At 36.2% G+C, this 23,924-nt stretch overlaps 2 protein-coding genes across 4 annotated transcripts; one reads left to right on the forward strand and one right to left on the reverse strand.

The window, feature by feature from the left end:
• Positions 1–2,964: 2,964 nt before the first annotated feature.
• Positions 2,965–7,435, forward strand: LOC122316644 (leucine-rich repeat receptor-like serine/threonine-protein kinase SKM1). Of its 3 annotated transcripts, none has more exons than XM_043133328.1 (5): positions 2,965–3,113; positions 3,297–3,345; positions 3,462–3,498; positions 3,577–6,156; positions 6,833–7,435. In XM_043133328.1, the coding sequence occupies exons 4-5, from the start codon at positions 3,600–3,602 to the stop codon at positions 7,234–7,236; spliced, it is 2,961 nt and encodes a 986-aa protein (XP_042989262.1). In that variant the 5' UTR covers positions 2,965–3,113; positions 3,297–3,345; positions 3,462–3,498; positions 3,577–3,599; the 3' UTR covers positions 7,237–7,435. The 3 variants fall into 3 exon arrangements, with proteins under 3 accessions (XP_042989262.1, XP_042989264.1, XP_042989263.1); XM_043133329.1 differs by having other exon boundaries at positions 2,988–3,113; positions 3,292–3,345; XM_043133330.1 differs by having other exon boundaries at positions 2,966–3,113; positions 3,462–6,156; positions 6,857–7,435.
• Positions 7,436–14,719: 7,284 nt separating this feature from the next.
• LOC122316941 (homeobox-leucine zipper protein ATHB-15-like) lies at positions 14,720–22,608 on the reverse strand. The gene is made up of 19 exons (XM_043133809.1): positions 22,180–22,608; positions 21,835–22,061; positions 21,187–21,346; positions 20,825–20,925; positions 20,634–20,724; positions 19,897–19,992; positions 19,709–19,822; positions 19,542–19,625; positions 19,272–19,427; positions 19,102–19,176; positions 18,783–18,892; positions 18,502–18,694; positions 17,373–17,558; positions 17,152–17,232; positions 16,753–16,887; positions 16,314–16,639; positions 15,997–16,096; positions 15,727–15,876; positions 14,720–15,081 (listed from the first exon to the last, which is right to left on the reverse strand). Exons 2-19 carry the CDS (start codon positions 22,050–22,052, stop codon positions 14,935–14,937), a joined length of 2,523 nt encoding a protein of 840 aa, XP_042989743.1. The 5' UTR covers positions 22,053–22,061; positions 22,180–22,608; the 3' UTR covers positions 14,720–14,934.
• Positions 22,609–23,924: the final 1,316 nt, after the last annotated feature.

A 23,924-nucleotide genomic window follows, 5' to 3' on the forward strand; every position in this document is an offset into this window, starting at 1 on the left:
AGTTGAGCTCTTGGATACATAAGTAGCCCATGTTCGCAGTAATCTTAGTGGACCCTTGCGCCCGACATTTGTAGATCAGAGACTCAAGAATTGGAAATTTATTCTTTTTAAAAAGTAATGGGACAAAAATAAAAATAAAAATGATCATTAATGCTTACCATTGCTACCGTAATATGTATAGTCTTTAATTAGTCAAAGCATTTTATTAAAGTTTTGGGCTAAGTGCATGGCTGAAGTGGACCACTAACTATGAACATTACGCCCTACATGCAGATTTCAAAAGAGATATTTGAGACCCTTATTTAAGGGAAATGGTCGGTTCCACGTCATGCATACCTAATATTTAAGGGAAAAAGTGATGACCTAAATTTTAAAAAAAAAAACTCAAAATAAAATAACGAACATTATAAAATGTATAGAATGAAAAGTGCCTCATTAATTAGTGTAAGTACAAACGAAGCACCGAACCTGGTTTTGCTCTTTACAACAGCATATAAATTCATGACTTATATATATATACACTTTTCATTAATGTTGAACTAATTATTGATCGCAGTTGAATCATATATACCATAAATTAATGACGGAAAATCGATCGTAATACTTTATGACATGGTTTCTAGATTACATACATTCTCATGCACGATCATTGGATGACAGGATGTAAATCTAGACCAATTGCTGAGTTTGCTTGCCATTTATTCGAAAGGCGTGAACAATGATGTCCGATAAAAAAAAACCCAGGGCTTTCATCAAAAGAAAAAAGAAGTAAGAAAACATAGTTCCTTCTACATTAATGGTTGTCTAGATGACAGCTGGTGACAGATATCTAGGGAGGAGACTGCTTAAACTTCTTTCGAGTTTTGATCATTTCCTTCTACGTACTCGAAAGGTTAAATACAAGGCAACTTGTGCAAATTTGATGATCTCATCGCATCTAACCCTGATCAGCCTTAGGTAAAATGTTCAGATCAATGAATGCAAGACGCATATTCCAAGAGTGTATATATATATATATATATAGTTGATGACTGGTAAAGCAGACTGGGTACGTACAACTTGAGCCTCAATTATTCTTGAAGTATCTGTCAGGCAGAGGCTGGACCCAACATGTCCAATTTATTGTGGTCTTTAAAAATACTTTACTTTTTGTCTGTGCAGCTCACTATTTTCTCTAATATTTCTCCATCTGCGCCCTCCCCAACTAATTGCTTAGAACTTTTAAGAAGTTGCAATATGCAGATTCCAAATGGCTTCTTAGTATATGTTGAGTCGACCGTGATTGACATAAAATACATATATATATATATATAGAAACAATATAAATACTTCCTTTGGTCCAATCAGGACACATATATTAATTATATATACACATATATATTCTATCAAAACAATATTAATGTTCGTTCCAAATGGTTTCTTTAATAATTAATTTCTTTTTACTTCTTTTTTTCATCCACCTTTTCTGCTTGTAGTAATTATATTTACCCTTTGTTGTTTCAATATAATGTTTAAAATGGCCAAAAGAGAGAAAGTGGGAAAATACTGTGCATGGGAGGGTGTAAAACCCTAGAAAATGGAGGAGACGGGCATGCCGGGTGTGACAAAGACCACACACTGTATATTCCTTCGAGAAAGAGACTTTGGGTTCCAAAAGCAGAATGGAGGAGAAAGAAGGGTGCGCACGAGCATTAGTGTATGTAACGTAAAGACCACCAACTTTTTCTTTTCATTCCTCTGCTTTGCTCTCTCTCTCCCTCTCTCTCTCTCTCTGCTGCTTTACAACCCCACTGATCTTCTCACTTCTCTTTGCCTAAGCTTGTAACTCCTTCTATGTGCTTGTACTCTTTTTCTGACTAAAAGTTTTTTTCCTCTCTCCCTACAGCGAGAGAGAATCCAAGACGATAAATAAAGAGTCCAAACGAAAGGGTTTCAAGAATATTGCTTTAATCCAAGGAAGTTCGACTTTTTCCCTATCTGACTTGCTAGTTGTCGTCTTCACTTCTTTAAAATTACAGTCTAAGGTTCAAATTCGAATTAATCTGAATTTCTATATCATAATTTTGTCTGATAAAGTACTGTAAACAACCAATGACAGTCCATTCGTGGAAAGATTCTTTAATGATTAATGAAATTTCAACTGAGCCTGAAAATAGAAGCAGAGGAAAAAAAAAATGATGTTCTATTGATTGCCCAAGAGAAACTAGCTAGAGGGCTAAATCCGAGTTATACTGGCCATCTGAAGAATCATTAGTTGCAAAGGAGAAGACAAAATGATCTTGTTAATTCCCCTTAATATAAGTCTAATTAATATTATTATGAGCAATATTATTCTTCATTCTAGATTTTGTCCGTCTCAGTCATATTTATTGATCATGTAATACATTTTAAATAGTTTTATATATCAACAATTTGAATACAAGTTTCTGAATAAGTCAAGTGTGATCCGAAATAATAAACTTTAAGATGAAAAAGAAATTACAGATAATTAGTAGACTAGCTGGCATTTGATTAATTACCTCTTAAAATGTAAGCAAATGGCCGGGGCTGTGCTATCTCTTTCCAAACATTAAAATCTTATTCATAATTATCATTAACATGCGCCATACCAATATTTATGTTCTTAATTTGATTGAACAGATCGAGATTGAAAACTTTATTCGAAAGCAAGTGTAAACAAGTACAACATGAACGGCATACATGACAACCAAATGCCCATAAAACTTTTCAAACTTTTCAACGGTTACAGATCATTACCCTTGTCCCTATCCCAAGTCAGTCAGTCAAAAGAGAATTTTGGTAAAATAATCCGACAAAATCAGAGACTTTTTCCAACATATGTCCCTGTTTCCCTTTCAACCGTTCGTGTTCAAACATCATTCTAAAGGAAGTCAAGGTGCAGTTTCGCAATTATTCCCTCGAATCGTGGCCTTAGATTTATATACCTTTAGGCTTTAAATCCCCTCCTATTTAAGTTGTAGTATATCTCGTTAATGTCTCTCACCCAGCCTCTTCAATAGTTCAAAACCTGTCCTCCTTTCTTCTCTTTAAATCCACGTTTTTTAACTACAAATCTTCAGTTTCTGCTATATTCCCATTAATATGCGATTCAGGTACGTTACAAGATGTTATCCTAAACTTCTTTCTCCACCTTGCATAATTATATTGTAATTATATTGTGTCTAAAAAGAGTTTAGATCATTCATGCATGCATATTCTCCTGGTTATCTTTTCTCGAACAGTGTTAATTATGGAGATGCATTTCGTCTGATTCTGTTCTTTTTTGCTTAGTACAGGTTCTAGACCGATCAGTGCTTGGTTTCATAATAATCTCATGCAAATATGGTAAGTTCCCTAATTAAAGAGAAATGCTTTACTACACACTATACACTTCAGTTAAAGCTAGGAATTCCATGTAGAAAATCGTGTTAATATTTGGCTTATTGTTTTCATCTGGACAGCTTGGGATCCGAGAAATGATGACCAACATCTTCTTTGGTGGGTAGAAAATGCTCTTATCTATCATTTTAGTAAGAACTTTCATCTCCTCCTGATCTGATTTCATCTGTTACGTAGATGTTACATAAACCAAGCTAGACATGGCCAAAAAAGGTGCTGAAACATGTTCATGGACATTGTCCATGTTCATGCTCTTATTCCTCATAAATCTCCCCGCGTTGTATGGTGAGGAATTAGAGTCTCTCTTGCCGTTCAGAGATTCGATCAAAGACCCCTTAGGCTTTCTTTCCAACTGGAGCTCCTCTACCAGCTCTTGCAATTGGCCCGGCATAACCTGTGACAACCCTCCCCACGTTAAAAGAATTGAGCTCTCCGGGAAGAACATCTCTGGAAAAATTTCTGGCTCAATTTTCCAGTTGCAGTATGTCGAGTTTATTGACCTCTCCGACAATCAGCTCTTGGGCGAAATTCCTCATAATTTATTTTCTTGCCCTTCACTTCTTTCTCTCAATCTTAGTAACAACAACATATCAGGTCCATTGCCCAGTATTTCCATTTCCCGCCTCGAAACATTAGATCTCTCCAACAACATGCTCTCGGGTAAAATTCCAGACAACATCGGATTACTTTGGAGCCTAAAATTTCTTGATCTGGGTGGAAATATTTTGGTGGGTAAAATCCCAAACTCCATATCAAATCTCACAGTTTTGCAAGTCTTTACTTTGGCTTCTAACAAGCTAGTTGGTCAAATCCCTGGTGAAATAGGCCGAATGAAGAACTTGAAATGGATTTACCTAGGCTACAACAATCTTTCGGATGAAATTCCAAAAGAGATCGGAGACCTGACTTCTCTAAATCATCTTGATCTTGTCTACAACAATCTGAGTGGACTAATTCCATCATCCCTCGGGAACCTCACCAGTCTTCAGTATCTCTTCCTCTACAAGAACAAGCTCACGGGTCCTATTCCAAGATCACTTTTCAATCTCAAAAAGCTTGTCTCGCTTGATCTTAGCGATAACTCTCTTTCGGGTGAGATCCCGGAACTCATAAGTGAGTTGCAAAACTTGGAGATTCTTCATCTTTTCTCCAATAACTTGACCGGAAAGATTCCTGCTGCTTTAGCTTCTCTGCCTCGGCTTCAAGTCCTCCAATTATGGTCGAATAAGTTATCTGGCAAGATCCCTGAAGACCTTGGAAGGCGAAACAATCTCACTATAGTCGACCTTTCCAGCAATTTTCTAGTCGGAAAAATACCAAAAAGCTTGTGCAACTCGGGTCGACTTTTTAAGCTCATCCTCTTCTCTAATTCTCTCCAAGGCGAAATCCCCCAGAGTTTGAGTTCTTGCATAAGCTTACGGCGAGTACGTATCCAAAACAATCGTCTCTCTGGGGATTTATCGTCCGAGTTCACAAAACTGCCGCTAGTATACTTCTTGGATATCTCAGGCAACAATCTTTCTGGCAGAATCGATGTGCAAAAGTGGGATATGCCATCACTGGAAATGCTGAGTTTGGCGAAAAACAAAATTTTCGGGGAGTTGCCGGGCTCATTTGGCAGTGGCAAGCTTCAGAACTTGGACTTATCGGAAAATCAGTTTTCAGGGAATATCCCCAAGAGCTTTGGCAGATTATCAGATCTAATGCTGTTACAGCTAAGCGAAAACAAGCTCTCTGGTAATATTCCAGAAGAATTGTCATCATGCAAGAAGCTTGTGAGTTTAGACCTCAGCCACAACCACCTCAGTGGAAACATACCAATCAGTCTCGCTGAACTGCCGGCTCTCGGTCAGCTTGATTTATCTGCAAACCAGTTGTCGGGAGAAATTCCACCAAATTTAGGAAGAATAGAATCCCTCGGAGAAGTGAATATCTCCCATAATCACTTCAATGGAAGATTACCGTCCACTGGAGCATTTCTTGCCATAAACGCCAGCGCCGTTGCAGGTAACGATCTTTGCGGCGGCGATGCTTCTAGCGGTTTGCCGCCATGCAAAAGCCTAAAAAGTCGCATGTGGTGGTATGTTATGACTTGCTTTTTGGTTGCGTTAGCAATGTTTGCTCTTGCTGCTCTTGTCATCCTTTTCATTCAGCGACGAGAGGAATTGGAGCTGAAAAGAGTGGAAAACGAAGATGGAATATTGTGGGAAATGCAATTCTTTGATTCCAGGGCTTCAAAATCCATAACAGTCGACGATATATTATCATCGGCGAAACAGGAAAATGTAATCATGAGAGACGGAAAAGAGAGATCGTACGGGGGGAAGTCTTCAATGAGCAACATGCAGTTCGTCGTGAAGGAAATGAATGATCCAAATTCAATCCCGCCGAGTTTCTGGTCTGTCATTCCCGAATTTGGTAGGCTTCGGCATCCAAATATTATTAGGTTGATCGGAGTATGCCGGTCGACCGAAAGAGGATTTTTAGTTTACGGGAATGCGGAAGGGAAAAATTTGAGTGAAATTCTTGGAAACTTGAGTTGGGAGAGGCGACGTAAAATTGCCATTGGCATTGCGAAAGCACTGCACTTCTTACATGGCTACTGTTCGCCGAGTGTTCTGGTGGGTATCATATCTCCAGAGAAAGTTCTGGTTGACGGAAAAGATGAGGCTCGCCTTAGTTTGGACCTATCTGGCCGGTTGGCTTGTACGGACAACAAGTGCTTGCAGATCATACCTTCAGCCTGCATTGCCCCAGGTACGTAAATGACTAATTTACCCTTTATGATAACAATTGGATATATTAGGATTAATTTACCACTGATGATGACATCAATATCCCTCTTTGGTTTCACTTTTTTATTTTTATTTTTAAATCTCTGTTTCACCTAAATTAATGTCTGATAAAAGTTAGTCCTTAAAATTCTTAAAGCATTTTATTACATTATAAAATTGTGGTGAATATGCTAATTGCCTTTAAGAATCGAAGATGAAGACTATCATGCGTTGTTTTGTCGATACATGCATCCATCGACAAACACGGTTCATTTAACGGAAATTAATGACGTACATATCACTTGGGAAAGTTTAATGTTCGTATAGATGAAAGGTTTTTAAAGAATATTAATGGCCGGCCTGCAGGCCCTAGTTTTTGTATGGTACTGATGGGTAAATTACATTCTGGGTCTATCAAAACAAAAGGAAATTTGATGTGCCTAAAAGTTGCCAATCATGGAGTAATTAAGCTAGTGTCGCACGTCGGTATATTAAGTTGATATATGTGTGTATATATATCAGCTTGCATTTAGATTCAAAGTCTAGTAGATCATGATCATGTGGCCGCATGCTCCGATTGGCAAAAATTGGCGTACGTCGGTATTTTATTAACCCATGCACGTATAAAAATTGTAGATCTAAAATCCATTTATAACCAGATGGAGTTTTGGAATTGGTTGCAGAAGCCAGACAAAGCAAAGACATCTCAGAGCAGAGTGATATCTATGGATTTGGTCTCTTCTTGATCGAATTGCTGACAGGAAAAAGCCCCGCCGACGCGGAATTTGGCATGCACGAGAATATCGTGGAGTGGGCTCGTTATTGCTACTCAGACTGTCATCTTGATGTGTGGATTGATAGGATGATTAGAGGAGATGCAACAACGGATCATAATCAGAACGAGATCGTTGAAACCATGAACCTAGCCCTCCACTGCACCGCCACTGACCCCACTGCTAGACCATGCGCAGGCGACGTCTTGAAAACCCTCCAGTCTGTGCTGATCAGTTCAAGTACTTCTTGCGTTTCAGACGTCCTAAAGTTTTCCTCAACTAATTATTAAAAGAATTTGCCCCCTAAGATTTTTCTTTACCTCTTTCTTTTTCTATTTTCTTTTAATTTTTATATAATATTTTAAGGTGTTAATTAATGATGATTACTCAAATCTGCTTTTGTCAATTAATGGTATGTTTTACATACTAGTGAGTCGAAACATGTAGATAAACTAAATGCCATTATATGAGCTACAGCTTTTTCTCTGACATCTCTCTCTCTCTCTCTCACTATGAACATCAATTCATGGCATTCATGCACCCATGCAGTTCTTCAAAACTCAACATCATCATGATTTGTGATCTTTTGTCCATTGAAAAAACAAAAACAAAATTATAACATATATAATTAAGTCAAAGAACTTAATCAGTACTAGACATCCTTAAGTCAATAACGTCGGTGGCCGTTCTATATCATTGTTAGGTGAATAAGAAAAAGAAAATGAAGTCACTATGCAGTAGTAATTAGTAAATAGGAAAAAAATGTAACTCTATGAATAAACTAGCTAGATTTAGACAGTAAGATGAAATGATTTTAGATAAAAATTAAAAATTGAATAAAATTTTATTAAAATATTATTTTTTAATATTAATATTATTTTATAATTTAAAAATATTAAATTATTAATTATATTTTGTATGAAAATTTAGATAAATTATAATAATGAGATTAGAGTATTGGTAATGAACTAGCTATTACCAATTCTAAAATTTAACTAGAATTTTATCTTTTAACTAATATATCAATTTTTAACTAGAAAAATCCGTCATTTAAAATGCAAATAATAATATTATTATATTATATATTTTAATAGGCACTTGCAGATGGAAGTTTATCTCACGTCAAACCATAGTCAGTCGTCCGAACCAATGGTCCAAACTTGCAGATGGTATCCCTTTCTCTCTCTTAAACTCTAACTTTTAGATTGGAGGCTATCTTTGAGCTTCATTCATGGCTTTCAAGCGGATCTTAAAGGAGTTCAAGGACCTCTAGAAAGACCCTCTTACCTCTTGCAGTGCTGGTATTTTTTTCATCAAAAAAATTCCTTATTATTTTTCCTTTATTTTCTCCGATTTGTTTTTTTGTTTAATTTATGATTTTCTTCGATTTTCATGGCCACCAACTTCTTTCTGGGCTCGATCTGTGATGTTTCTAGCTTTTGAGGATCTAGGTTCTGATCCGTCATGGAGTTTTGAGAGGAAGAAAGAAAAAATAGAGGGATAGAGAGAGCGGTTGTTAGACAAAAAATAATAAAATAATATTTTAATCCTTTTATAGTAGCTGCCAACAATGGTCAGAGAAATTAATGTACTGTAACATAAACTCAAGTTTAGCTAGTCCGATGCGGGAGCTTTTTGACAAATATGGTTAAATTATAAATTTGTCTTGGCATTTAGTTAGTCAATTGCCAAAACTTTTAGATAAAACAATTTTACTATTCAAATAGACTTTAATGTTCTGGCAACTTAACATCCCGCTAAAAGGATTTTGAACGTCAGAAGGGTAATACAAATTGTAAAATATAGAGTACTTTTGCGGTGCATTCAAGTACTAGTTCAAGCACTAAATTTTCGATAATTATCAAAACAAGAAGGGGATTAACGATATAATTATGAAGCGTATGTCAAGTTTCTGAAACGAGCTAGATTGCATATGAACTTCGATGGAATCGAAGGCTGTGCGGAAGTCATGATTTCTTAATTAGTTTAAGATCAATAATATATATGTTGACGAATCCCAGATTAAAATCGCGCGCTGGCCGCTGAATAGCCCGAGTTCGACTTTTTATAATCACCAAATAAAGCTAGAGACAACATTATAGTATGTCAGAAATCTAGCTATTACATGAACAGCTCATATCCGGAACGATGCCTGTACGCTGGCAATTAACAGGGTCTGCAATATTTCTTTTGGGTACAACATATACTGCTCTTTTTCAGCAAAAAGAAAACTGATTGACAAAAATAACGTCATTAATTATTACTCATAGCCCGTTCTTATTTACTTATTTGTCTATCCGAACCTAGCACGCGTGTACTTACACCATCACTATCACTTTTCCCCATTTCTAATAATCATATATTAGAAACGGGCAATGGCAGCTGAATGGTCCTGATCAGTGAGTTGCGTCAAGCAGCAACGTACGTACACTGAATTTTGCAGGGGACCAGTACTGTACTACCAAGGGGCTGATGCTACTGTTTGTCGCATTGTCGGGCAGTCCTTAAAATGGATTCTTTCCTTTCTTTTGGCCAAGAAGTTGTGTATATATACGCAGTGATGAATGCTTTTTATGCTTTCTGTCGTCAAAGGGATTGAGTTGAGTTTTAGATATTTCATCTCATGCATACCATTCCATGCGCACCAATATATAAATTTAAATGCATGTTGAACTACGACGTCCTTGGAAAACTTAAAACCTGCTTCACTGACTTAGAAAGATATCGGGAGAAAATAAGCTAAAAAAAAAAACTTGATTTGTTATAAAATGGCAGAATATTATATCGATAATCTCCTAATCAGTTCAAAAAAAATGTGGGGTGAAGTCATAGGCAACAAAGCATGCGAACATCAAGTGATGGAGCCGATCGAGCTTAAAAATTAATAAAAATATTGATGATGTTGTTTTAAAGAGTGTTAGGCTGGATCACGAGTTGATTCTTTAATTTGTTCAATATATATATATATATAGAATTTGATTAAGCATTAAATGTGCTCCAGTACTTTTGTTAAAAAGAGGAGTGTTTGGATGAGTCTCTTTCCTTCCAAGTTTGGCCACAACCTTTCTTGTGACTCGCCTTTTTTTCTTTCTATACTGTAATCATGGTGATTAGGATTTTCGCCCCTTGTTTTTTTTCTTTTATACATCTATGCAATGATGGTAGTAGTGACGGACAAGATCCCTTTTCTCTTTTGTTCAGTCTGAACTTGTAGAGGGCTTACATGGTTAGAAGATTCCATCACTAAAGACCAGTCTAAGCATGTAGTATAAATTAGCTGACATTATAAGGAACAAACTAGATAGCTTGGTTTTGCTGTCACGGACATGATATTTGAAATACTTTCGTCTCAAAAGCTTCAAGATTTTAATCATAGTTCTTGGAGACCATGCAAAAGGTTCTTCGACTCCATTCTTTTCACACAGGAAAGCTACAATCTGATCACGGTTCTCACCCACTCTTTCCCCCCTCTCTCCGGCCTTATATATCAAGTATTTTCTTTTATTCACTGGGTAAAAGAAGTTGACGTTCGATCTTCAATTGTTGGCCTTTTTAATTTTTGGTTACCCAATTTGCTTTTTACTTTGTAGACCATATTACAAAAGTTTTTCTTATGATCTGTTTCTTTCATTAAGAGAGGTCAATTTTGTTTTGAGTTTTAATGTAATCATTATAACTCTAAAGTTCATGCATCCCACTATATATATATATATATATTGCAATAGGTTGTAATACCTGCGGCAGATGAATTATACAGAATAATCAAAAGAAAAAAAAATAAAAATCAATACAGAGATTTGATAAAGTTTGACAATGTACCTACATCTACAAGAAACGAGCAGTACAAAATTTATTATCCATTAATTACGATTATATAATATGTATTTATACTAATCTTAAATGTATGGCCGTATTAAAAAATTATAAAAATACCCCTCATATCATGTCGCTCCACTCTACTCATTCTGGCATCTGCCTATTTTTAATGTATGAGCATATATTTCAACACAATAATTATCTAGGTACATACCTACTTGCATTGATATACCGAGTTTGGAGTGGAGAAAAGAGCGCGCTAATCTTGCTGCGCGAATATTGCAAATAATTAGCATTTAATTATTATATCAGAATGCATGCATATTAATGAACATTCAAGAAAATTCTGGTTGCTATCAAAAATAAATATATTTGCAATAGTACGTAAATGCTGCATAATTTTTTTAAAAATAAATAATAAACATATAATTTATATGAAAAAAATTAAATTTTAATAAATTTATTTTTTTTAAATAATTACATAAATATTTTATCACTCCAAAACTACAGCATTACTTTTTAAAAAAATTCTGGTTAGTAAATGTAGTACTCTAGCTGGATGCATTACAAGAAAAATAAATTTTGTGATTAATTTATTGCAATAAAAAAATTATTTTTTTTATTATAAATAATTTTTTCATTATAATAAATTAATTATAAAAATTAATTTTTCTTATAGACATGGAGGCCGCATCGTGACTACTCGAGCAGGACTGATATTCATGCACACGTACTACAGAACCGACGATTTTTCTTTAGTTTAAAATAAAAAAAGGGGCCCGGGGGTAAGAATGTTTCTAATTAATGCCATGTCAGAGAAATCGAGAACGGAAAAACTGAAAATCGGGGAGAAATAAGAGAAAAATGGACTTAATTGTTTTGATCAAGAGGGGCTGTATCCACGTACACTAAACCACTGATCCAACGGGAGGAGGGATTGGGATAAAAACAATCGTACATTAAGCGGATTTATTACGGCCTGCTGCATTATATATATCCACTTCGCATTGGGTTAAGATCATAAAGTTTATGTTAAAATTGACATATACGTATAAATTATAAATAATTAATCAGACTTGACATTTGGACAGGATGGAAAGCAATTAATGTTGACATGGGTATGTTCCATGCATGTCAATGGAAATGACACTAGATTCGGATACGAAGTGGGTTGCGATTGAAGTACTCGAAAGATGGATCGGTAGTAACGTGGAGTAGATAGGAAACAGATCAGGCCCAGCTAGCTGTCACTTTTAAAAAAATGGGAATGTGCGTGGGTAATAGAGTCTAGTGAAAAGGTCCAATTGGTGGAAGACCGATCATCGAGTTGCTCGAAATGAAAGATCGCTCTCAACTTATAAAGCATGATCATATGTAATTGGACTCATGTCATGTGAAGCTGGAAATTCAAGTTCATAGACAACTAAGAAAGTATATACAATATTAGTGGCATTGAGAAAATGTCGATCGTGACTTTTTGGTCACGTGGCTGATTCATCATACATATAAATAATGGGTAGGATTGTAGGAATTAGGAATGGATTTATTAGGATAGGCGTGTCGCCCACATTACGGTATAACTGGTCGAGTAAGGGATCGGAAGAGATCAGTATTTTTTTTAAAAGTCAAATCTATGGGAATTGATCGGTAAGTACCTGATTATATTAAAATTGACAAGTACTGCTTGGAAAAATGCCTTTGGGAAAAAGCTAGCTAGCAAAAGCCATCGATCTCCCTTGCTATGATTGCCGCTAATGTACAAATTTACAGAGAATTGAGGACCCTACCTGTCCTCCATTTTCATCATAGCGTGCTAGCTGCTCCTCCACGTTGGGAAAAGACACAGGTAATTCATTTTTTATTTATACTGATTATTGAAGCTACCAAGCCAGGGATCAATTTCAATATATTGGACATCAATCAACGTGCATGGTGGGTGCATGTAAAAGATAAGGTTAAAGTACTACTACTGCTTATTTCCTCAATAAATTTAAATATTATATATATTTAAATCAAGTATATGTTAAATATAAAATACGTAACTATCGTATAATTTTTTTAAAAATGTAAGTATGATATTTACTTTTTTTTTTTTTTTAAATTTCATTGTATTTGTGCACTTCATGATGTCACACAATAAATATGATGTCACACATTTATCACTATTAAATAATTATTTATTATATATTTTTTTATCATCTAATAATAATAAATGTAAATAAAAAAATAAAATGAGAATATGGTATACAATGCAAGAAAATTGCTTATTTACACCTAATTAATTCTAACAAAATGATTATTTTCAATTAAAATTGATTATAAATATTCTTTTAGTTGTAATAAATTAATCATAAAAATCTTTTTTTCTTGTAGTGATAGCATTACTCTTTTCAATTATATATAAATGTCGTTGTTGATTAATTAAAGAATAAAAGAATTGGAGTACCGACGGGTATTGCGAGAGAGAGCATACGTAATTATATAAGGGGAAGGTTGGTGGGTTCAATGTTTTGTAATCACATTCTTCTTCTTTGGAAAACTTCAATTATTAAGCAAAAGATGGGAATTGAAAGGACAGACGACCTAATTATGATAGTCGTTGAAATCTCCTAATTAAATATGACTATGATCGCTAGTGTTTTCATACGAGTAGTCTTCATCATGATGAGATACCTAGAGATTTGATGAAACCTATTAATCAATCACATCAAGTATTGTCGTAATTAATTAATGACCTTAATGACCCTTAATCATGCTCTAAAAAAAGATGTCGGTGATCAATATCTTAGTGACCTAATGGAATATTACCAAAGCTATTTTTATAGGGCTAACATTTTGTGACCGTTGGTGGTTATAATTCCACCTCTTAATTAGAATACCAAATAGCTTTGGTAATTAATATAAGTTTACGTACCATCTACTCTCTTTGTGGACGGTCTGTTTATTCTCGAAATTAATTAAGATTTTATTCTCGAACACTCCACGTCAATGAAAAATAAAAGAATATTGAACCATGAGATATATTATAATATATTTTAATTAGAATGTAATTAGAAAGATGAGAATGAAATTTGACGTTATGTGAATGGAGAAATTTAAACCCATTATAGTAATTTTGAAACTCGATTTATATCATTCATTAGTCCTTTCAAAATATGGACTCAAATGTGATTTTGGCATTCCTTAAAGCCAAATCCAACAAAATATATGGAAATTGAGCCATACCACTTTGTATTGAAATGGGGCACCTGATCCTATAATATTGATATGTACCGTACGTATCTATAATTTTGCATGCAGTCTCCCTTTAATCCAAAAACTACTGAAATTCTCACTAATTTGTGCTATCTCAATCTCTCCGACAAGTTGGCACGTCTCGATCTCGAGAGTCGAGACCAAAGCACGTCCACTTTGAGACCAAAAGCACTTCGATCCACTTTGAGACAACTTTGTTTGGCCTTTTGCTTTAGTTGTCTGGTATGCATGCCGTTAATTGGTTGTCTCGACACCAAATGCATGGGGTTGAAAGTGAAACTAGAAGATATGTATGAACCATATAAGCCTGATTAATCAATTTAGAAGGTAAGGCCTCGTTTGATTACACAAAATTGATTAAAAGTTTGTACATATATGAGTAGTGTGCCTAGCACATGAAGACGGCTCGCATCTTTAGAAAATAATTAACACATATTATACAGTATTTAAAACCATCAGGGGCCGTGAGCACCTATCCAAGTGTAAACAAACAGGACTATTATGCTCATAGTGATACGAGGTCTTGAACACCTGTTGTAAAGTTTAATTAAGTCCATGTTAAACAGGTGTTAGTTATACTTGGGATATCAAGAGTAATAAGAGTACTCAATTTGAAAAACAACTTGTCAAGTAACTCAAATGATCAGCCTCGTATTAAGTAGGAAATTGTGAGTTCCAATTGATTAAATCACTGGAAGGAAGTAATGGAATGCCAACCAAGTCATGCTTCTCCTGGCATAACATTCAAATTCACAAATATGGAAAAATATATGATAACTAGTTACCAAAAATGGGACCACATATGCATTTCGGTGCAATATGTTCATAATAGTACAAAGGCATTTTAGGGTTTCTCCATACCCAATAGGATAGAAAATATATTTAATAAATTTTCAGCATCCTATGTTTCCAAAGTTTTAGACGAAAGACCAGTTGATGAACATGAAGCAGATACAGTGAGCATTCTCTTCTTCATTCAATACCTTCCACGCTACTGCTCTTTCATAGGAGATTGGCCTCCCCATGCTAGATAAGCAAATGCCACCTTGAAGACAGATAAAACCCTGCTCCCATGGACCAAAAAAAAAAAAAAAAGAGAAAGTAGATGGATTATTTTTCTATTCTCAGACAAAAAGTATGGCTGCTCGGTACAATATTTCACATGGAAGTGATTAACGTTTGTCTCTCTGCTTTATGAAGGATAACTCCATCCAGATTTCAAGGAAATTGTTTTTCTACTCTCACTTAACATCGAGATGAATACTTTTTTCCTTAGGTCCATCTTGAGTTCTATAGTGATGCAAGAAAGTCAATCCTATGGTTTCCTTCAGGATTTTCATGCATATCTAAAATGATTTCCTTGTAACCCTCTTATATTGATCAGTCTCCTATTCCCCCTAGTATCTGAATTGATATTGGTCAAGTCTCATATGTGCATGTGATCACGCAATATAAATTTCCAGTCAGGTTTTTATGCTCATCACTCCCTACCATAAAATCAGAGAAATTTGCTTTCTCCCCTAGTGGTTGGTTTAAGATCATGAAACAAAAGTACAAGGATATACTTTACTCTGTTCTTGGTGTTCCTGTCTCCCCAGCACCCAATGGAATTTCATTATTTTTTAATTTTCAATTCCTGTGGATCTTTTTTTTCCTTGTTAGTGAGACAAATATATATAGATGTTTTGAGATATTTTAAAACACTTTACCTGCTGTATTATCTGTGGGAACTCAGAGCACAGAGTTTTCTTTCCATTGTCATCAAAAATCCTTTCCAGTGTAATATCTTGAAGTGCAACCAAGGTTGTCTCAAGCATGTCAAGACCAGCCTGATTCGCAAATGTAAATACTGGCAGTGCCTGTATAAAATATAAAATACATCAACTTTCCAGTGCACACAATAAGTATTCTGAAGAGTATAATGCAAACCTTGAGTATGGGTAGAATATTTTTTTGGGATTCAAATAAAAAAAAAATACCTTCAAAGAGCAACACATGACCGCATCAGAGTGATGCCAAAGAGTTTTGAGAATGGGTTCACTTCCTTCACTTTTAAGCAATTCAACCCCTAGATACAACCTGTAAAGATCAACGTTGAGATACACAGGAATATATAATAAATATTTAACCTTTTCTTCCAAAGAAAAAGAAACACGTAACATATATCACATTTCATCTCTCTTATTGTTATTACAGCTAAGTCAACATGTTAAAAAATTATATGGTATAACTTGACTTGGTCCAGAATATCATACAAAAGACTATGAATGCATGATACAAGACTTAATCAACACACCTATAGCTGTGACAGATCCATCGAGCAAGTGTCTGAGCTTCAGGAGTGCCAGGTGGTGACAAAAATCCAGCATGAGAACCCAAACAAGAAGGAGAGAGCGCTAATGCCACCCTCTGCACTGAAGCTATTATACTCCGGACGTACTGTCGAGCCATGGCAGCTACGTTTTCTTGAAGGTGGATTTCAAATGCAAACTGGAATGCTATTGTCATCACAGATTTGATGCTACCAGATTTACCAGAGTTTTCACTAGATGTTCTGTTTCCAGTGGGTCCAACTTCAAGAGCAGAGGCAAGGTCAAGTGTGCGGTTTGGACTGGAGGCATCCTGAATTATATATTTAAACGAAATAATTAGTATAATATACATAACTCCAGCATAATGGAAAAAATAAAGCCATGAAAAACGACGAGGTTATATCATCTAAGATAAACACTTACAATTCCAGACTCAATAGGAATAATGCGGAAACCAGAGGGTATAATAGGTGCATCATCAGAAAAAGATGCGTCAATGGGAGCAAATATTAGTTCGGCACATGTGCCGACTGCACTCTCATCCACTCCGCTGCAAAGCTGCAGAAAAATGCGATCACAAAAAATTTCACATGGAAGTTAATGTAGTTAAAGAGTATTCAGTAAGCTAACTACAACGTAAAAATTAATAACTTGCTAATCCAAAAAAGCTGAGTTAAGAATCTCATCAGAAAATCAAGTTTTGTTGTTCTAGAAGTAAGAAGAAAGCAGAAACCTTTAAATTCCAATAATCCTAACCTTGTAAGTAATAAAGTAAGGAAATTTCTTTGAGAATGAAATGAACGAAAGAAAACTAATACTTACTTGCAAGAGGAAGATGTCACCAGCCATAATCATGTCCTCTCGATAGTGGCCCATACTTTCAAGCTTAATGACCTCCATAAACTGTTTTCAGAAACTCAAAAGTTTATTAAATTGGCAAGCAATCAGATGACAGCAAATCAAGACGATCCAAAATAATGGCGTGAGAGACGAAAGCTGATAATATTTCTGAATGTAGTTTAGCACAGAGCAGAATCACTTGCCTCTTCATGCTCAATTGTGTAAGCAAGCGGAAGAATGACCTGACCCCCAAAACTTCCGGCTCGAACTCCAGGTAAACTACATGGACCAGCCTTAACGGCAGCAGCTGAATAAGCATCAATGCTGCTATCTGCCCATTCCGACCTGTGTTCTCGTAGAAATCTAAGAAGTACCGCAGGTGGCACATTCTACGAGAATAGGAAGAAAGTTTGAGTCAAGACTTAAAACTAGGAAGATTACAAACTGATGTTTTACATCCTAGGCTTGTCATTTCACTACAACAGAAGTGATTTTCCTGGCGAAAATTTTTGCGAGAAAGTGCTATAAATTGCCGCCCCTAGCTTTTCTCAACAATTTACACCTTACCGAATGTTAGCCGGTATTATTCCTCCACTTCTAATCTACTACAAAGAAAGTCAAAAATTTAAAAGGTTATCTTTACCGGCAATTTTCTTTGTAGCAAATAATCCAAAATATCACCGCAGTTATGATTCATGAACTACGATTCAGTTCAAAATCGTTAGGAAAAAACTAATTCCGGCGATTTTTACCGTCACCGAACTGACGTTGAAATTTCCACATCTGTCACTGCATTGCAGATGAGATACCTAGCTAATTTTTTAAGGTCATGGATTTTTTGGGGGTTTTAAACTACATTTGTAACCTTGTTTATTAATTGGTTGCATAAACCATTTTTCAGCAAACTGCACTGCTTTACGACCCTACCTATAGGCTATAGTAATGTTTCTAGTGTTTAACTTAACCTGGGCATACTGTCCGTATTTCTCAGAGCCTGAATTCATATATACTTGCACCCTCACACGTAGGCCCAGAGAGACATGATTCACAAAAAGAAATAAGATTCAAAAGATTATCCTTCATCATTTCGCTAATACCCAAAATCATGCTAATTTGCTTGACCTAATTTGCTTGGCAAAGTTACAAATTTTGAAGGATCTGGGCACTCATGAAACCGTATTCTCTCAGAAAATATACCTATTAACAGAAAGTAGTGTATGTTTTTACCCGATGTGTTTTTTTACGGTCATAAAACCAAATAAGAAAAATCCATCTTTAATTTTGTAAATTTTGAGCAAATTCCTAGTTCTCCGGGTCCAATGTAATCCTTACTTGTACTAACATGGATGCTTTTGCACATAGAACTGCATTGCTGACAGATGGAAATCCATTGACATAAGAAAGACTTCCACCCATCATCTTGGCCGGAGATGAGTTCACCAGAATGGTAACATCATCGATGCCATCACTTTCCAGCATAGACCATCCCTCATCTGTAAACCCATTAACTGCTTCGTTAAACCCCCTGTACATTAGAGCTCGTTAGATTCTCGAATATCTAAGTTGATCAATTATTCAAACGAGGAATTTGAATAAAAACTGAAAAGTATTACTTGCTCAATCTCTGACTAAGCGCACGTAGAGCTGCAGGTCTTCTTCCCCAACCAGTGACATTTGGCTGCTGAGAAACTTCTTGAGATATCTGCCTCAAATGACGCAACGCCTGAGTGAAAATGACAAAGTTATAACGGAGCACGAGATGGCTGCAGTCATTGATACCTCCTATCAACCCTCCCCAAAATGTTATATGGTAAGCACCATTCTTTGGCATGGCAAGACATCACTCAGCCAAAGCTTAACATTTTGTTGGTCCAATTCATTCAATCAGAAAAGAATGTAAATTCAAAATTATAATATGACAAGAGTTCTTACTGCCGTCGTCGTCTTCTGAGCAAGTAGTGTTGATGACTCATAAAGCGGGCGCAACACTTCAGGTACACTCCAAGGCTAGTTCAAGGGAACATCAAGTCAAACTATGAAGCAATACTATCATGCAAAGGAATGAGTTTGCATCAGCATAAAAAGCAAGAAATTCTACGCACCTCTAAATCCATATGATCTACTATATGTATTATTGATCCACCCCCTTCGCAAGGTCTGATCAGATACCCACTTGGCAGCATTTCTGCTCTCACGAATTGTTGCACCGATGGCATGCTCGGACCATTCTGAGTGTTGTTAAGTGATCTTTCACAGACCTAAGACGCCACACATTCATATTAATGGCAGCAAGTTTAGGATAGTAAGGTGTGGGGAAAACAAGAAAATAACCTATATTGGTACTCATAAGAGAATAAGCATGAGTAGCATACCACAAGACTACCATCCTCCAAAACAGATGTATAGCGCAGCAACCAAAAGTCACGAGCTGGTGCCAAAGTTGTAGGTGCATATAGCTAAATGAAGGCAGTGAAATCTTAATTAAAAGGTTGTTCAACAAGTCTATAATTTACCCGTATACCAGATATGATGGCCATACCTGCATGTAAAGCAGCTCAACGGTTCCACCATTTCCAGTGGACAGCACATTTAAGACATCCACGGCTCGGCAACCTCGGAACCATGAACGCCGATCTTTGAGGATTTCTGCGACCTGTTTAAAATGTAGTCAGTTAAATTTTCCATAAATCTCCAACCGGAATAACGTTTTAACAACCAGGAACATACTCTTGTAGGTTCAAGACCAACAAGGCCACATGCACGTGCTGCCACTCCAGGGCAACCATGAGAAATTGCAACGATTCCAATGGAATCCGGACCAGGCTGCAGAGATTAATTTAGAAAATTACGTAAGGGCCAGGAATTCGAGAACTGAAAATTGGAAAAGTTTCAACAATGGTCTGAATTGGCACATCGATCATGATAAAAATGTAAATTAAAGTTTCATTGTCTTCAAGAAGGAACAAAAGAGGAAGCTAGAAGATGATATATCGAGATAGATCGAGGAGCTACTGGTCTGCCAGGGAAGAAATTATCATGTTTGGATGATGCTTCAAAAGAAGGCTGGGATGATTATTCAAATTCTACTCAATCTTTATTACAAAAGTTGAAAGTCAAGGAAAGTTGGTGGGGGTGGGGGGAAGATAATGTAGATTTGTTGAACTTGTTCTGTGAATGTCAATATCTTTTTCAAACTATAGACAACAGTGTAGAAGAAATAAAGCAGGTAACATTTGATCGCTTTGCTGAATAAGACAACAATTCTACTTTATTATTTAAAAAAAGGGGAAAAGTTGGAAAAGGCAAAATTTAGTGAATAAAAGATTAGGATATGGAAGATATTGCTTAGAGGGCCAGCGAGGTTTTTATATTCTACTAATTTATCTTGAAAATGACAGAGAATAATTGAAATAAGGTTCAACCGCACTGAGTAAAGATCATAGCAAAGAGAGAGGTCCAGTCACCTTCATCCCAGGCATTTGGACCCACTCCACAGCAGTTCCGGTGGCCTTTGAAAGAAACTCTGTTAAAGTCTCCTCTGCAATGGACATAAGTCTAGAAAACATACAAGAAATCTCACAACTCCATAAAACACGACAAATGTAGAGCACAAAGAACAGAAAGTCAGGCAACAAGAAGCAGAATTCCCACTAACCCTGCAGGACTAGCATCCCTTGGTGGATGCTGAGGAGTCAAATGATGTTGACCGCTAGTCACCACCGACTCGCAACTCGTATCCGTGGTGGCAAGGGTCGTCTGCAAGACACGGATACATACTCAAAACTCATGGTTTATTAAACATAAAATTAGACCAACAAGGGTTTAGTTTTACAATAACAATGCATATGGAACCAAAAGATTCAACTGGGTTGTTAAAGTGATGAATTTCATTACCCTATAAGCCTAAACGAAAGCTTGAAATATTAAAATTATATTTCTCTTTTCTTTCATTTTTGAGTAGCTAAGGAATCCAATAGACAGAAAATGATCATAACTGGTTGGTTTAGAATTCCGTACATTTTGTGTGTGTTGACGGAAATAACTGTTCTCGTAGACTAGCTGTGACACCTGCTTCTGCAGCCGATCGTTCTCCTCCATCAGGAGCTTATTCATGGCAGTCAGCTTTCTGTTCACAGCTTGGAGGCGAGACGCCTCTTTTCGCTGCTTTTCTCTACATCTGTGCCAGTAGAGAAACATATAACGTTACACAGATGCTGGCGAGCAAAATATTCCCTCAATGAACTTGATTACTTCATGTAGCTGGGAAAAAAGTCATTAATTTCTCGGCTTGGGAGACCCTATAAATTGAGACCTCCAAAGACTTGATACGAATTTATGATAATTTCTTAACAAACATAAAGAAGATGCAAAAAAGCACGTAAATTTGAAAACTCGGTTTCCTTCAGCCTGGGGGTCTAGAACACATGAAAAAAAAAAAAAAGACTATGCGTTATACGAGGAAACCATTTTCCGGATCCAGGGTGAATTTTGCATCTCATGGAAATATGAGATGCGAAAGAACTTGATGAAGTAGCGCATTCACACCTTTCGTGTCCTTACTTTCTCTCCCATGTCCGTTGCTAATTAAAGATAAAAGCTGTGTGATATTATCCAATATTCAAACATCAAAGCCAACAACCGTTGTAATTCTGAAAAATACGATACCTTCGGTTTTGGAACCAAACTTTGATCTGCTTGGGCTCGATATTGGAGAGAATAGGGCACTCCCTGATAAGCTGTTGGCGGCGCATGGAGCTGGGTTTAGGGCAGTCGTGGTAGAGCCTCTCGAGCGCCTCAACTTGCTCAGGCGTGTACCGCACATACTTGCCGTTATCCAGTCCGTCCTTATTACCATCCTTGCAGGCCGAACTCACACCCATCATCCCCGCCCACTTCGTTTTCACCAACATTTAAGGAGGAATTATATCAAAACACAAAACTACTCGGGGGAAGAAGAAGAAGAAAAAACAGTTCTTTAAGATTCCATTGCACTAATAAGAATAGGCTTACCGTCTGCGCGCGGTTTCGCCTATTCGCTTATGAGAATAAGCGAAAAAGAAAAGGGAAGAAGCTAAGAGATCTCAGGAGGAGGTTCGCGGAGCCATGGAAGTTATCTATAGCACTGAAGGCGAGAGACTTTGCAACAGTACAGTGGCTCTTGTTTTTATTGAGGAAAAAGATCGGGATGGGTATATTTGATGTTTAGGAGAATGTTTGGGATCGAGAAGGCTTAGAAGAGAAACCCCAAATACCAGACACAGACATAATTATAAGCAGTGACCATTTTTTTGTTTTCACATCATTGTTTGATTTGCTATCTTTTGCTGTTTAGCGTTTGCCTGTTGCTTTTGCTGCCGCTGCTTTTCTTTCAACTCCTTTCGTTTGTTTCGCAGTCCAACACACACACTCTCTCTCTCTTGAGGGAATATAGATCCAGAGACTCCAGTGTCCAACTTCACAGCGCGTGCATTTTGTGAGCATGTTGGACTGCAACGCCCCCTCATCAATCAGCACGTAGATAGACTTCATGTAAGAGCTGATACGCGCATATATACGTACGTACGAAGTATCTCATAGATAAATAACCGTCTTCTTTTTTCTGAAACTAGACCTTGTGTATTTTTTTTTTAAATGCAGAATTTTTGAATAAGCACGACATGTTTTTTCCTTCTTCTTTATGTTCGTTTTAGAATGATTGTTGAGTACTCTTATCCCGTTAAATCTTATATCTTGTAATTTTGTAATTTATATATGCTTGCTTTGAGAATAATATATAAAAAAAAAAAAAAAAAAAAAAAAAAAAAAAGGGTCAGCCGCGGTCTTAACTTCCCGCTCGAGGAAAAGTTTGGAAACACCCAACTTTCATATGTATGCCTAATTATACCTATAATTTCATGACCGTAGCAAACGGGTACATATTTCAAACCATCTTAGAAGATTTGAATGGGTCGATGATTGTCTTTTTCTTCCTTCCTAAGATTACAAGTCAATGCTAGTTTGTCTCGGCCATTACTTTCATCAAATTCCGAAATTGGGCACTATAGAAAGGAAAAGAAAAAAGACCCATCATGTATAGTACGCTCCATATGCAAAACAATTGGTTAACACTAAAGAAAATGGCAGACCAACTTAGGTGGGAGTTTCAATTCTTGGACGTTCGGCATCCAAAGATAGCCCGAAATACACGTTTAATTAAGAATTGAAAATGTTTTTCTTTTACTTTTGTTGTAAATCTGTTGGCACCGGCGAAAGTCCAGATTTTGGCTTAAAAGAGAAGGTGCCAACATCAATGGCTAACACAAAAGAAAAGGTTGGAAGATGAAAGAGTGTTTTGTCTGTGTTTTTAACAAGAAAAATTATACTTATCATCTTATACATTACAAATTATATATAATTTTTTTATTTTTTATTAAATATATAATATATAGATGATAAGTAAAATGATTCAATTAATTTAAAAAGAATAAAATAAAAAAATTATAAGTATTTAATAATAATAAATATATTATATTTTACGTAATAAAATAATAATAGAGTGTATATAGAATTTCAATACGTCAACAGCGGTGACAAAAGGGTTGTGGGTTGGTAAAAGAGGTAACATATTCCGCCACTTCCGCCAGTATAATTTATTTTTATTCCTTAAAGAAGGAAAGCGACAACCAATAGGATGGTTGAATGCCTGTGAGATAATGACAGGTGTCTGTTGATAAGTGTAGCTTAGCGTGAGGTAAACGCCAGCAGACTTATACACA

This window comes from Carya illinoinensis, chromosome 7, assembly GCF_018687715.1.
Source record: "Carya illinoinensis cultivar Pawnee chromosome 7, C.illinoinensisPawnee_v1, whole genome shotgun sequence".
NCBI classification, from domain to species: domain Eukaryota; kingdom Viridiplantae; phylum Streptophyta; class Magnoliopsida; order Fagales; family Juglandaceae; genus Carya; species Carya illinoinensis.